This window comes from Dermatophagoides farinae, chromosome 9 (assembly GCF_024713945.1).
Source record: "Dermatophagoides farinae isolate YC_2012a chromosome 9, ASM2471394v1, whole genome shotgun sequence".
NCBI lineage: Eukaryota > Metazoa > Arthropoda > Arachnida > Sarcoptiformes > Pyroglyphidae > Dermatophagoides > Dermatophagoides farinae.
The window spans coordinates 1,177,360-1,191,129 of NC_134685.1; the positions used below are offsets into that span (position 1 = coordinate 1,177,360).

At 29.8% G+C, this 13,770-nt stretch overlaps 2 protein-coding genes across 3 annotated transcripts; both read left to right on the forward strand.

Moving 5' to 3' along the window:
* Positions 1 to 643: 643 nt before the first annotated feature.
* Positions 644 to 6,068, forward strand: LOC124498103 (solute carrier family 7 member 14). The gene is made up of 14 exons (XM_075734377.1): positions 644 to 1,579; positions 1,698 to 1,767; positions 1,880 to 1,963; positions 2,182 to 2,226; positions 2,403 to 2,469; positions 2,559 to 2,872; positions 3,054 to 3,269; positions 3,345 to 3,496; positions 3,692 to 3,892; positions 4,314 to 4,702; positions 4,805 to 5,077; positions 5,416 to 5,543; positions 5,637 to 5,702; positions 5,825 to 6,068. The coding sequence occupies exons 1-14, from the start codon at positions 1,433 to 1,435 to the stop codon at positions 6,052 to 6,054; spliced, it is 2,382 nt and encodes a 793-aa protein (XP_075590492.1). The 5' UTR covers positions 644 to 1,432; the 3' UTR covers positions 6,055 to 6,068.
* A 3,551-nt stretch (positions 6,069 to 9,619) lies between these two features.
* On the forward strand, positions 9,620 to 13,764 carry LOC124498104 (uncharacterized). Of its 2 annotated transcripts, XM_075734380.1 has the most exons (2): positions 9,620 to 9,707; positions 12,377 to 13,764. In XM_075734380.1, exon 2 carries the CDS (start codon positions 12,418 to 12,420, stop codon positions 13,762 to 13,764), a length of 1,347 nt encoding a protein of 448 aa, XP_075590495.1. In that variant the 5' UTR covers positions 9,620 to 9,707; positions 12,377 to 12,417. The 2 variants fall into 2 exon arrangements, with proteins under 2 accessions (XP_075590495.1, XP_075590494.1); XM_075734379.1 differs by lacking the exon at positions 9,620 to 9,707 and having other exon boundaries at positions 11,901 to 13,764.
* The last annotated feature ends 6 nt before the right edge of the window (positions 13,765 to 13,770 follow it).

The window sequence follows — 13,770 nt, forward strand, 5'->3', positions numbered from 1 at the left end:
TTCCATTTAATATAGCGTTCGCGCGTTTCAACCTTTTTTCTGTGTATGTTCCAACAACAACAACTCCGATTCATGATGATGATGATAACATTTCAAGATTCAAAGAATAAAATTCTTGGCCCAAAAAAAAATTCTTCTATGACTGTTGTTGATATAATGTAGGTTGAAAAGAAGGAGTGGAAAGAGGAAATATAAAAAAAAATGTGAAATGTTCGTCATCATCATCGTTATCATCAATATCAAGAATCTGTAAAAATCCAAGAATCTAGAATTACCACCACCACCAACACCAACACCACTTTCATCATATAATTATTAAAGAAAGAAAAAAAAATGTAAAAAGATGGAAAAATGAAAAAATTCTTGTAGGGAAGAATTCTAGCCATCCTCCTCCTCTTATTTTTTCCCTTTTAATTCTGTTGAATTCAATAATATGCTCGAATGGGCAAGCGTCATTTTTTGGCTTCCAAAAAAAAAAAAAAAAAATTCACACGCACACACACATAGAGAGAGGGACTTGATTCCAAAATGCCAATTTTTTTTTGTTGTTGTTCGTTCCATATATCCCTATGGAATCTCAGAATTGTAATAGAAAGCAGCAGAAGCAGCCACAGCAGCCCATAGCAGAAGCAGAAGCATTTTACCATTTTGACGGATAAATTTGATGAAAATAGGAATAGGAATAGGAATAATATCCAAATGATGAACAAAATCGATAATGCAATTGGTGTTTGCAGTTTGTTCTTTATTGTGTGTGTGTAATGCTCGTCATCATCATCATCATCTTTCGGGTGGAAAAATTCGCCAATAAACCTGAAGAATTTTTTTTTTTTTGCTATTCACATTTGTGAATTTAATCATAGAATATAAAAAAAGAATAGAATCTTCATCATCATCGTATTAACCAATATCTATATATATATCAAGTGTTTGTGTGTTCGTGTGTGTGTGTGTGTGCAAAGAATTTTTTTTCATCTTTTTTTTTGATTCTCGATCCAGAATTAGAAATTGTTGTTTTGAATTGGTCATTTTTTTTGTCCACTTTATTCAAGTTTTTTTTTCTCTCGCAAACTTTTAATGTTTTTTTTCACCCCATTTTAATCGATAAAATTGTGTATGAAAATTATCATCAAACAACAACAACAATCGAAGACGACGATAATGAACAAATTATCCAAATTATAAATGTGATCCATAAAGAATTTATTTGTTGAGAATTTGTCGACAACAACAACAATAATAATCCATCCATTTCCATTTCCATTTTTTTTTATTCAATCAGAATTTCATCGTTGAAATTGACGTCGTTTAGTGAGTGCAATTCAAGACAAAAAAAAAATAACAACGAAAAGAAAAAAAGTTTTTTTATTGCACACGATCGACAGAATTTAATTTTTTCACTTGAATTTTCAGTTGATTCAGAAGACAGAAGATGAGAGAATTGATTATAAATCTAACCAATAGAACATTAACGAAAATTGATCCAGGAAAATGGATGATGATGATGAGTAAATTATTGCGTACACGAGAACCGGATTCAACAGCCACTGATCAACAACAAACAGCAACAAAACTTGAAGTAAGTGTGTCTCGTAATAATTGGTTTATCGTCTTATAATAATTGGTTTATCGTCTTGTTCTTTTTTTTCTCATAAAATTCTCGGTATCTTTTTTTTTTTTTTTTAATCAATCCATAGAAATGTCTCAAAACACGAGATTTAGTGTCGCTTGGCGTTGGCAGCTGTGTAGGAACCGGAATGTACATAGGTGTTTATATTTGAAATATTTGATTAAAATTTTCAATTTTTTTCCCTTTGGAAACAAATGTGTTAATTTTTTTTGTTTTGTTTTTTGTTTTTGTTTTCGTTTTTGCCCCAAGTGGCCGGAATGGTTGCCAAAAATTTAGCCGGACCTGCTGTGATCATTTCATTCTTAATTGCTGGTATTGCAAGCCTTTTATCGGGTAAATATGATGATGATGATTATGTTTTTCCCGGAGGGGTGTGATGATGGTTAAATATTTCCTTTTCTGCTCAATGAATCTGAAAAAAAAAGTTTTCTGTAATATTTGCATTCTGAAATTTTTTGTTTTCTCTTTTTCTCATTTTTCATTTCTCGAAATGTCCAATTTATCCATTTACTGGAATGTGTGTGTGTGTGTGTGTGTGTGTGTGTGTGTAGGCGTTTGTTATGCCGAATTTGGTGTTCGAGTGCCAAATACTTCAGGTATATATAAATTCATTAACATTTTTAATCAGGAATTTTAACCAGGAAAAAATTTTTTTCTTCTTCTTTTCCTCTTTACCTGCCCATCACACACACACACACACCCGATTTATTCAACCGGAAATATGAATGGGTGATTTTTTCTTTTTCAATTTGGGTGTTCAATAAACATTCAGGCTCAGCCTATATGTATAGTTATGTGACTGTAGGTGAATTCATTGCCTTTGTCATTGGATGGAATATGTAAGTGTGTGTGTGTGTGTGTGTATGCACTCGATTCTAGAATCGGAAATATCATCATTATTAATAAAATAAAAAAAAAAATTTTCTAGGATTCTTGAATATCTAATTGGATCTGCAGCCGGTGCTGCAGCAATTAGCGCCTGTATTGATTCAATGTATAATGGTCATATAACATTATGGATCAGATCCAAATTCGGTACATTCATTGGCCATACACCGGATATATTTGCAGCAATTATAACCATTATAATGACATTAATATTGGCAACTGGAGTGAAAAAATCCCTTATGTTTACAAACATTTTAAATGCAATTAATTTTAGTATTTGGTTTTTCATTATTGCTTCATCATTATTTTATTTGGATTTTGATAATTGGTCTGAAACAATAACAACAACAACAACAACAACAGCAGCAGCAGCGACAACAACAACAACAACAAACTATTATCACAACAACCACGATAGCAACATTAAATGGACAAGAATTATCAACAGTCAAGTTGAATAATAATGATAATGATAATAATAATAGTCATCATCATCATCATCATCATCAAAATCATCAAAATAATGATAATAATCATGATCATCATCATAATCATCAACGTGGTGTTATTGGTGGTTTTGCACCATACGGTTGGTCAGGTATATTGAATGGTGCTGCAACTTGTTTTTATGCATTTATTGGTTTCGATATAATTGCTACCACTGGTGAAGAATCAGAAAATCCACAACGTTCAATACCGACGGCCATTGTTACCAGTATGATTATTGCATTAATTGCATATATTTCATCAGGTAAATATAAATTTTTGTTTCATTATTGTTTGAATTTTTAACTACATGATGATGATGATTTTGACATTTATATAGGTTTAATAGTAACATTGGTCATACCATATTGGCAGATCGATACAAATTCACCGATAATTGAAATGTTTGCCGATGTTGGCGCAAATCGTTGTAAATTTTTTGCTGCCATTGGTGCTTTGGCTGGTCTTTTTGTTTCAATGTTTGGTTCAATGGTAAATTAATTGTTTTTTTTTTTTTTTTTTGATGAAATAAGCAAAAAAAAAATAAATAAATACCTAAGTAAAAATAAATAAACGAACGAAATCATCGATAAACAATCGAAATTTATTACATTCGAATCTTTTCCATTCATTCACGTCTAATTTTTGTTGTTGTTGTTGTTGTTTTTGTTATTTTATTATATCCAGTTTCCAATGCCTCGTGTTGTATATGCAATGGCTAAAGATGGTTTATTATATCAAGAATTTGCACAAATATCACCATTTACAAATACACCGGTTAAATCAACATTAATATTTGGTTCATTCACAGCTTTTATTGCATTAATCATGTCATTGGAAGTATTGGTAGAAATGATGTCAATTGGAACATTAATGGCCTATACATTGGTATGTATATTGTCTCTATTTGTCTTTATGTGTGTGTGTGTGTGTGTATCAATTGAATTCTTTGGATACCTATAGAAAGAGCTAGATCACGGCCGGTTAAGTTTTTATTAATTAAACTCATGCCATTCACTAATTAATGTGGAATTTTTTTTTCCCATTTTGTTCCACAAAAAGAAGTCCACATTATTTTCAATTAAACTTTGTGGCTATTATTTGCTTATTGTTTGTGTGTGTGTGTGTGTGTGTGTGTGCGTGTTCCACTTGAATAGATTCCATTTTCAATTATTTTCCAAGCAGTTTTCTTTTAATGTTGTTTTTGTTCATTTAATGTAAATAATTTCTTGTTGTTTTCTTTCATTTCTCTCTTTGTGTATTTATTATTGATTATTGATTTATAACTTAAACATACACACATATCTAGGTGTCAACCTGTGTATTATTATTACGTTATCAGCCAACAAAAACGAATCTGATTGAATTATTACCACAATCAATACGTTCAGCATGTGTTACACCAAATAAAGAGATTCCACCTTCGTTTGTTCAACAACAACATTATCCACCACCGCCTTCATTTGTTTGTCCATCAACAACAACAACAACAGCAACAATAACATCGATGAATCAAATGTCTAGACAGCAATGTTATTCGAAAAAAATTTATGAATCATCCGACAGTGGTGGTGGTGATGATTATGATCCAAATTGGTCAAGACAAGGTAGTAAAGATGATGAATTTCTTGTACCCGGTACAGCTGGTCTACAATATGGTTCAGTACCATATCAACATGGTGGTAGCAGTAGCCGTCGGTAAGTTTTTTTTTGTTGTTTTTTTTATCGGAAAAAAATTTTTCCAGAAATTTTCATTTAATTATAATCATCATCATCATATTATTTATGACACATTTACAGTTATGGTATACTTGATAAATATGAAAAATTATTAATGTATCTATTCCCATATGGTTGGCAAGTAAATACACCGGCAACAGAAGAAAGTGGAATGTATGTTGCACGTTTAGTTGGAATATTTCTTTTACTTGTACTTATATTCGATATACAATTGGCCTGGCATATAAATTCCATAAATTGGAATAATAATCGTTTATTATTCCTATTATTTATGGTTTTATTCATCTCAATTATTGTTATTATACTAGCCATATCTAGACAGCCACAAATCAGGTATGTTTCGTTTTTGTGTTTTTGCATCATATAACTAGCATCATTTTGTTGCATGAAGAATAAAAAAAAAACATTAATTTTTTTCAAATTAATTTGAAAAAAATTATGTATTAATGGTGGTTATTATTATGTCATCATAGATGAAACGATGTGTTTTTTTTTATTATCATTATCTTTCTCTTTCTGTCGTCCTCAAATATTCAATTCAATGTTTTCATGCATGATGATGATAAATTATTTATATTTATTTTTTTTCTATTTATGGAAACATTATTCATGATCCAACTAAATTTCTTTTTTTTTGCTTTTGCTTTTGCTTTTGCATTTGCTTTTTTTAGGTGTAATTTGAAATTCAAAGCGCCTGGAGTTCCATTCGTGCCTGCCATTGCAATTATTATAAATATTTATCTTATATTGAGACTTTCAATATTAACATTGGTACGATTCATCATTTGGATGACTATTGGTATGTTGATGTTATTTTTGTTGTTGGAACAACTTCTACTACCTACTGTTACTGGAACCGATTCTTATTATTTATTTTCATTTTGATTCTAAGGTTTATTCATTTATTTTGGCTATGGAATCAATCATAGCATTTTGGAACAACAAGAACAACAACAACAACAACAGCAAACAACAACAAATGATAATGATAATAATGGGCAACAAATTTTTAATGGTATCAATATTAATCAATTTCATTCACAACAGCAGCAGCAGCAGCACAACAACAACAACAAACAATGGAATTGAAAATACCGGCAAATCGTTTAGCGCAAACATTTAATAAAAATAACCTTATCATAAATCCACCAATAAAATCGACGACAACAACAACATCATCATCATCATCATTTACAAGAACTGATTCAATCAGTCAAAAACCACCGATACCACCAAGACCAAAAAATCGACCACAACCAACATTGAAACATCAACAATCATCCACAACAAAATGGGAAACGTTTGATTAGAAAAAAAAAGAAAATTATTATCCGTCAATATCCAAAATAATGATGATGATGATGATTTCATTCATGATCATTGTTGACATAAATTGCAGAACAAGAACAACAACAACAACAACAAAAAACAAGATGAATATATTGTTTTGCCTTTATATTCGTATTCGTATTAATCAACAAAATAGCTTATTGGCTGTATTTTTTCAAAATTTTCAAACAGAAAATATTTTTCATTGAAATATTGTGAATCCGAGCTTAGTGAATCATTATTTTAGCTGCTTCTGTTGTTACTGAATTTTTTTCCCTGTTTTCTGTTTTCTCATTCATTCACCTACACCATCGTTTCGATATATGAATCTTTACCATCGTGTTTTGTTTAATATTATATTCATCATCGTCCATCATCATTCATTGTCATCATTCATTCATTCATTTGTTTGTTTGTTTTTTGGTTGTTGTTGTTGTTGTTTTTCATTTCACCAAAAGATTTTATCAAGAACTATACACACCAAACAGAAAAAAACATACTTGCCCACACACACACACGCACACACACACACACACATACTAGATAGTGAATAATGGAATGAATTTTTTTTTTTTTTTTTTTTGTTTCTTTGAATTTTCTTCCAAAACTTACAACAATTTGTCTTCGTTTTCGTTATTTGTTCATCTGGAACACAGTATATTCAATAATAATAAGAGAATATTCTTATGAAAGAAAGAAAGAAAGAAAAGAAAAAAATCAATGAACAAAAATAGAATTGTTGGTCAAAATTTTGAGGCTTTTTTTCAAACACACCACCACCACCACCACCACCACAACCAACATCATCATCATCATCATCATCATCGTTGTTGTTGTTTATTCCATACACGCCCCAATTCACTTGAGCTTTTTGATTGTTCCAAAAAACAAAACAAAACAAAAAAATTCTTTTTCCCATTTCTTTCATTTTATTTTCTATGTTTGTTTGTTATAATTAGATTAGATTTAGAGAACTTGAGACAATTTTTTTTTGTTTGTTTGTTTGATTTCGATACTTTTTATTCGAATTGTGTGTGTGTGTGTGACTTAATACAATTTTCCGCTAAATTACTTGTTTCAAAAAAAAAACAAAAACAAAAAAAAATTTCATCATCATCATCTCATCATCATCTTACCTTGAAACGAAACAAAAAAAAAATATTTTTTGTCCGATTATTATTAGCAGATCTATTTACTCATATTTGATGATGATGTTCAAAAGTTTTGATATACAAGAAAAACAGTGTTTTCATTCGAATTGTAGATTCACAAATTGTGAAATAGAATCAAGAATCTGGAAAGGGAAAAAAAAACAGATTAAAAAACAAAAATGATGATGATGATGATGAGCAAAAAAAAAAAGAGAAAGAGAAAAACATTTGAATAATTTGCCAATACAAATTCTGTTTTTGGATTCTGATTGCACTTAGTTTGTTAGTTTTTTTTTAACTTGAAAATGGATTTTTTTCCGGTTTGTTGATTCTCATTGGAATTGGTAAGAAGAAAAAAAAAGTTTTTCATTTCTAATCATTAGAATTATTTGATTTCCTTTGGAATTATCACGATGATGATGATGATCCGGAATAGGAAATCTAGAACAAAAAAAATAAATTTCTTTTTCAGGAACAAAATAATTTCGTCCACATTTGTTTTTTGATTTTTTTTTTTTTTTTTTTTTTTGATATTCTTGTTTTTTTTCAATTATTGTCAAATTTTGTCAACCATACACACACACACACACATGAACAAACAAACATGTTGTGTTATACAATACCACCAACACCACCATGAAATATAAAACGTCCAAATGAAAAAAAATTTTTTTTTTTCGTTTTTGATTAACCAGATTGTTGTTGTTGTTGTTTTTTTTGGCTTATGTAAATAATTGTTGTTGCTGTTGCTGTTTTCTATGTATTTACCAATTTTTTTTTTTTTGGTTTCAATTTCGTGTTTGTCTGTGTGTTTGTTTGCGTGTGCATCATATTCATTCATTTATTCATTCATTTTTTTTACCAGAAAAATAATAACCGGATATCATTTTTTTGTGTGTGTGTGTGTGTGTGTGTGATTTTTTTATTTGTAAAAACCAAAAAAAATTGTGATTTTTTATCATTTCACCATATGTTTTTTTGTTTTTGTGTGTGTGTGTGTGTGTCTGTTTATTGCTGTCCAATATTTGTCATATTTGTTTTTTTTTTGGAATTTAAAAAAAAAAATTTTTTTGTTTCCAATCCAAACAAACTTATCATCATAACACTGATCATCATCAACATCAACATCAACATCAACATTTCAATTCTTATCAATCACAAAAATTCCGTTCGATCTCCATTTTTAATTCATCGATCACATCGTCAATTGGCTATAATTGTTAATTCCAAAACCAAAACAAACCAAAACAAAAAACATTTTTTCCCCTTTTTTTTTGTTTTCTTCTCTGCTGTGAATTATTATTATATTATAAATGATTAAATGGTTATGATGATTATTAAAAATCAATTTATTGATAATGGGATAAACTAGATTTTTTCTCATTAATGATGATGATGATGATGATGATGATGGCCAATATTACATCATACCATTATCATATCAATGTTGAAAAATCACCACAGCCATCACCATCATGGTCATTATCCACCAAACAGCAACAGCAACAGCATCATCATCAATAATATCATCAATCTGACCATTATCTTTATTTTTTTTTGTTTATTTTTCACGATCATTATATAACCGATGTTTAATTAGTTTCATACATTACATTACATACATACTATCCGTGTCAGTGTCTGTCTATGTAATAGTATAAAAAAAAGTAACTAGCTAACTAATAGTTCTGGTTCAGGTTCAGGTTTCGTTTTGTGTATCCAACACAATCGTGTATAATACGAAGCAAACAATATATATAGAGAAAAAAAACGAATGAGAGGAAAAAAAATCAAAAAAAAAAAAATTTTTTTTTTACGAATTTCTAGTTATTTTTTCCATGGCAAATGAAATAAAATGGCCAAAATGGCCAGAAAAAAAATAACAAAAACAAAAACCATCAGACTTATATAACCAGAAGATTGGCAAAAATTGCATTTACACATACTACAGCAGACAGGAGATAGCCACCAATTCAGGCATCAAATCATTATCATTTTATATATGCCGTTTGATTCGTTTTTTCTTGTTTTTCGTTTCATTTCATTTCATTTCAAATTTTTGTTGGTGGTGAATCAAACATTTTCCGATGTTTCTAGTGTTTTTGACTGACGATGAAGAGAGAAAAAAAAACACCATATAAATACGTCGTGTCTACTTTTTTTTTGTTTCTAATAGATAAATAGATAACTGGAGTAAGTGCGAGAGAAAAAAAAATTCTTTCATATAATAAATGGCTTTACGATAACGGCCCATTTCTTCTTCTTCTTATTCAGAATACGGAACTGAATGATGTTGGTGAATGTTGGTGATGATGATGATGATGATGATACGCACTTATTATTATGGTGATGAAGATGATTATATGATGATGATGGTTCCATGTATGGAATGTCGCCCTTCTTCATTTTATTTCATTTCATTTCATTTCATCTACATCATCATCATCATTATTATCGTCACTATAATAAAATGAAATGAAATGGTATGTATGTTTTTTTTTTCTCTCTTTATTTCTTGAGGGTTTTTTTTTTTTTTGTTCTTTATTCTTGTTCTTGTCCACTTTTTTTCTCTATCTCTTTATATATACTCCACTGGATGTTTGATATCAATTAACAACATGGACAAACCCCCGAAAAGGGTTGTTAATTATCATTTTTTTTTTACCAACAACAACAACAACAACAACAACTTGAAACACTTTATCATTTTCTATTTGAAGAAGAACTTGAATGATTTTGTTGTTGTTGTTGTTGTTGTTATTATTATTGTTCTGTCTAAATAAAGAATTCGATTCTTATATTGATTGAATAATGATGATGATATTGACCAGAATGGTCATAAAATTTATAGAAAAATTCATCCGAAAAAAAAGCTAATAAAATCACAAATATTTTTATGTTTTGTAACCAACCAACTACTACTAATCACCAATGAACATTGGATGATGACCAAGAAAAAAAAAATAAAATAATGTCACATTGTGATAAATTATACTGAATCAGTCTTGACCATTATATATACATATATAATGCTGATGATTAACAATGGATAATTTCCACATAGACATTGAGTAACAAAAAAAAAATCGTCGTTGTAGTCGTTGTTCATTTAATGATGAATAGAATAAAAACGAGTATAGATTAATATATATAAAGATATTATCTGGTGAAAAAAAAACAAAGAATAAAGCAGAATAATAACCAACTAGCACATCCATCGTTGATGATGATGATGATGATGATTATAATGAAGAATAATTAGTCATTTTTTTTTGTTTACTCTCTATTATCCTATTACCTTGTTGTTCTTATTCAAGGTTTTCATTCATTCATTCCTTGTTGTTGTTGTTGTTGTTGCATCTAATCTGCATTCGTTTTTTTTTCTTGTCTCGTTTGTTGTTGTTGTTGTTGTTGTTTGTGTTTTCTTTTTTTTTGTTGGTCTTACACAGAGGAAAAAAATTAGTCAACAAAAAAAAATCTAGTTTCCTGTATATAAATAATGATGATGTTGATGTTTCTCATGTGATGGTTATTCTTTTCTCACATTTATTTGGACAAAAAAAATAAGGATGCTAAACGGATTATCTTTTGTTTTGCAATTCTTTGAATGTTTTTGTTGTTTTTTTTTATTTGTCTCAAATATATAAATTCTCAGAGATTCTGAATAACGAAAAAAACGCCCTCTTTATTTCAAACAAACAAACAAACACACACACACACACACCGGTTTAAAATCATCATGATCATCATCAATTACTGTCCAATATATATAAATTATCGTACCAGGGACCATTTTGGTGTATGATGATGTACAACAATGTTTAAAAATGAAGAAAAAAAAATTGATACAACGATCGTGATGATGATTATAAACAACATGCGTCTGTCTGCATGTTTGTTTGTTTGTTTTATTCACTCATCATCATCATCATCATTTTTTCCATGTCTAGTATAATAATAATAATAATAGCAACAGGCAATTTTCATTGATGAAAATTAAATTAGCAAAGAAAAAAAAATGAATAATTGAAATTCTTCGACAACAATTTGGGAAGGACCCTGGAGAACAAAAAAAAATTTGTAACAATTAAATGGCCATGGGCCACACATTCTTTTTTTTTGGTCAAATACCACACACATACACACAAATTGTATTGTGCACTTGTAAACGATAATCAATGAATGAAGAAAATATTTTTTTACTTTGACCATTTTTTTTTTCTTCACTATTTGCAATAACATTGCATTCCAATAATCAGAGGAAAACAAAAAATAAATTCAATCGAAACCAAAGAGTCTGGCTAGTCTCTAGTTTTCTCTCTCTCTCTCTCTCTCTCTCTCTCTCTCTCTCTCTCTCTCTCTCTCTCTCTCTCTCTCTCTCTCTCTCTCTCTCTCTCTCTTACATATATGTGCTTGTGTTTGTTCATGTCCTGACCCTCGAACTGATTGTCGAATGATGATGATGATGATGATGATGGCCACGACCACGACCACCATCGTTTTCAACGATATTTAGATTGATGAAAGACGAGAGAGAGAGAGAGAGAGAAAAAAAAACAGAGTGGAGAACAAGTTTAAAGTCAATTCCATGGTCAAAAAAAAGAAAAGAAAAAATCTCTCTTTGGCATGTGTTTGTATGTGTGGCTGGTGAATGACTGATGATAATAATGATGATGATCATGATGAACATACAAACAGACACACACACACACCGATGAAGTACAAGAACATTTGTTGATGATCATCATCATCTTCATCATGACAACAACAACATACCAGAAGCAATCTGACGCCAGTCTTGTTTCTACAAGTCATCATCATCATCATCATCATCGTTGATTTTGTCTGTTTATTTGTTTTAAGAAGAAAAAGAAAAAAAAACGATGCCCTAAACAAACCATGATTCAATGCATAAAATTCGAATCATTATTGTAAACTACAGAATAAAGAATGAAATTCTCTACATCATCATCATCATCATCAACAATAACAACATCTATGAACGGAAGTGGCCAAAATTCTATTAATAATAATGCTGTTTATGTTAAAAGAATGACGATGAATAATCTAATTCATTCATTCAATTCATCAAATTCTTCATCATCATCATCAACATCATCGAATTCGACCACTACAAATACAAATTATCAAGCATTACTAAATCATTTTCGTTCATGGCAAAGATCAAGAAAGATGAAAATGTTTTCATCATCATCGACAATAACAAAAAATTCATCATCGTCATCATCATATGTTGGAAATCATCATCATCATCAAAATAATCCGATTAATAATCTTTGTTATCAATCTATTTTGATTAATAATGATAACGATATTGATAATCATCAACCAAATCAACAACAAAAATTTCCACATTCAACAAAAACAACAACAACAACAAATCGAAAATATATGATTGGTGGTGGTCGTTTAACTGGCACTAAATCATCGAATCCAATCGTTAGTTTTCTCAATAAAGGTGATGGTAAAATTGCACTTAATTTTAAAACAAAATCATCACTACCACCGCCACCACCACAATCATCATCATCATCATTAGAAAAGCCGCTAGTCATTTTACAAAATGATAATCAACTTTATTCAATGGATATTTTAATGGCTTCTGATCATCATCATCATTATCGAACATCGGAATCAAATTGTTATGCAACATTAGAACCACCCGATAATTATCAACAGCAACAGTCAAATGAGTCCAATTATATCATTGATCAGAATGATCCACTTGCAAATGAATCATGGTATTATGGTTCAATTGAACGTGAATATGCACAACAATTAATACGTAGTTGTCCAACTGGATCATTTCTTGTACGACGATCATTGACACAGGATCATTGTTATGCATTAACAATTCGTGTTCCATATGATTATAATCATACAGGTGTTGCTCATTATCTAATTTTATCGACAATAATCGATAATAATAATAATAATAATAATGCTGATGATGGTGATGATCAAAAACAACAACAACAACAAGAAATAATTAAATTTAAAATCAAAGGATTTCAAAAAGAATTTCCAACAATTTCATCATTAATAATACATCATAGTATTATGAAAGAACAATTACCATGTACATTACGTTTGATTCAAACAAAATTATCATCATCACCATCACCAATGTCGATGACAAATGGTACATTATATCGGAAGCATGATCATAATCATCATCATCATCATCATCAATCACAGCCACAATCGGCGATTAATTTTTATCGAGGAAAAAAATCTCATTATGGTTGTGGTAATGGTGGTTCATTAACAACAACAACAACAACACCAACACCAACAACAAAATCATTGTCCATGTATGGTTTATCAACCTATCGTTCAAATTGGAATCTTGTTCCATCACAGTTACAATCACCAAATCATCATCATCATCATCAATATCGATCGATGATCGAATGGTCGATGTTGACCTCGATCCAACCTATCAACGGATACTTGAAAATTTTCGTAAAGCTATGGCTCATTGTAATTGACATTTCATCATCATCATCATCATCATAATCATCT

What these genes read in the sequence shown, in the direction of transcription:
- LOC124498104 (XM_075734379.1), top strand. Translation starts at nt 12,175, where the DNA reads ATGAAATTCTCTACATCATCATCATCATCATCAACAATAACAACATCT.
- LOC124498103 (XM_075734377.1), top strand. Translation starts at nt 1,433, where the DNA reads ATGAGAGAATTGATTATAAATCTAACCAATAGAACATTAACGAAAATT. An exon ending in TCGAGTGCCAAATACTTCAG is followed by an intron (nt 2,227 to 2,402) that starts GTATATATAAAT and finishes ATAAACATTCAG; the next exon opens with GCTCAGCCTATATGTATAGT. An exon ending in GGTGGTAGCAGTAGCCGTCG is followed by an intron (nt 4,703 to 4,804) that starts GTAAGTTTTTTT and finishes ACACATTTACAG; the next exon opens with TTATGGTATACTTGATAAAT.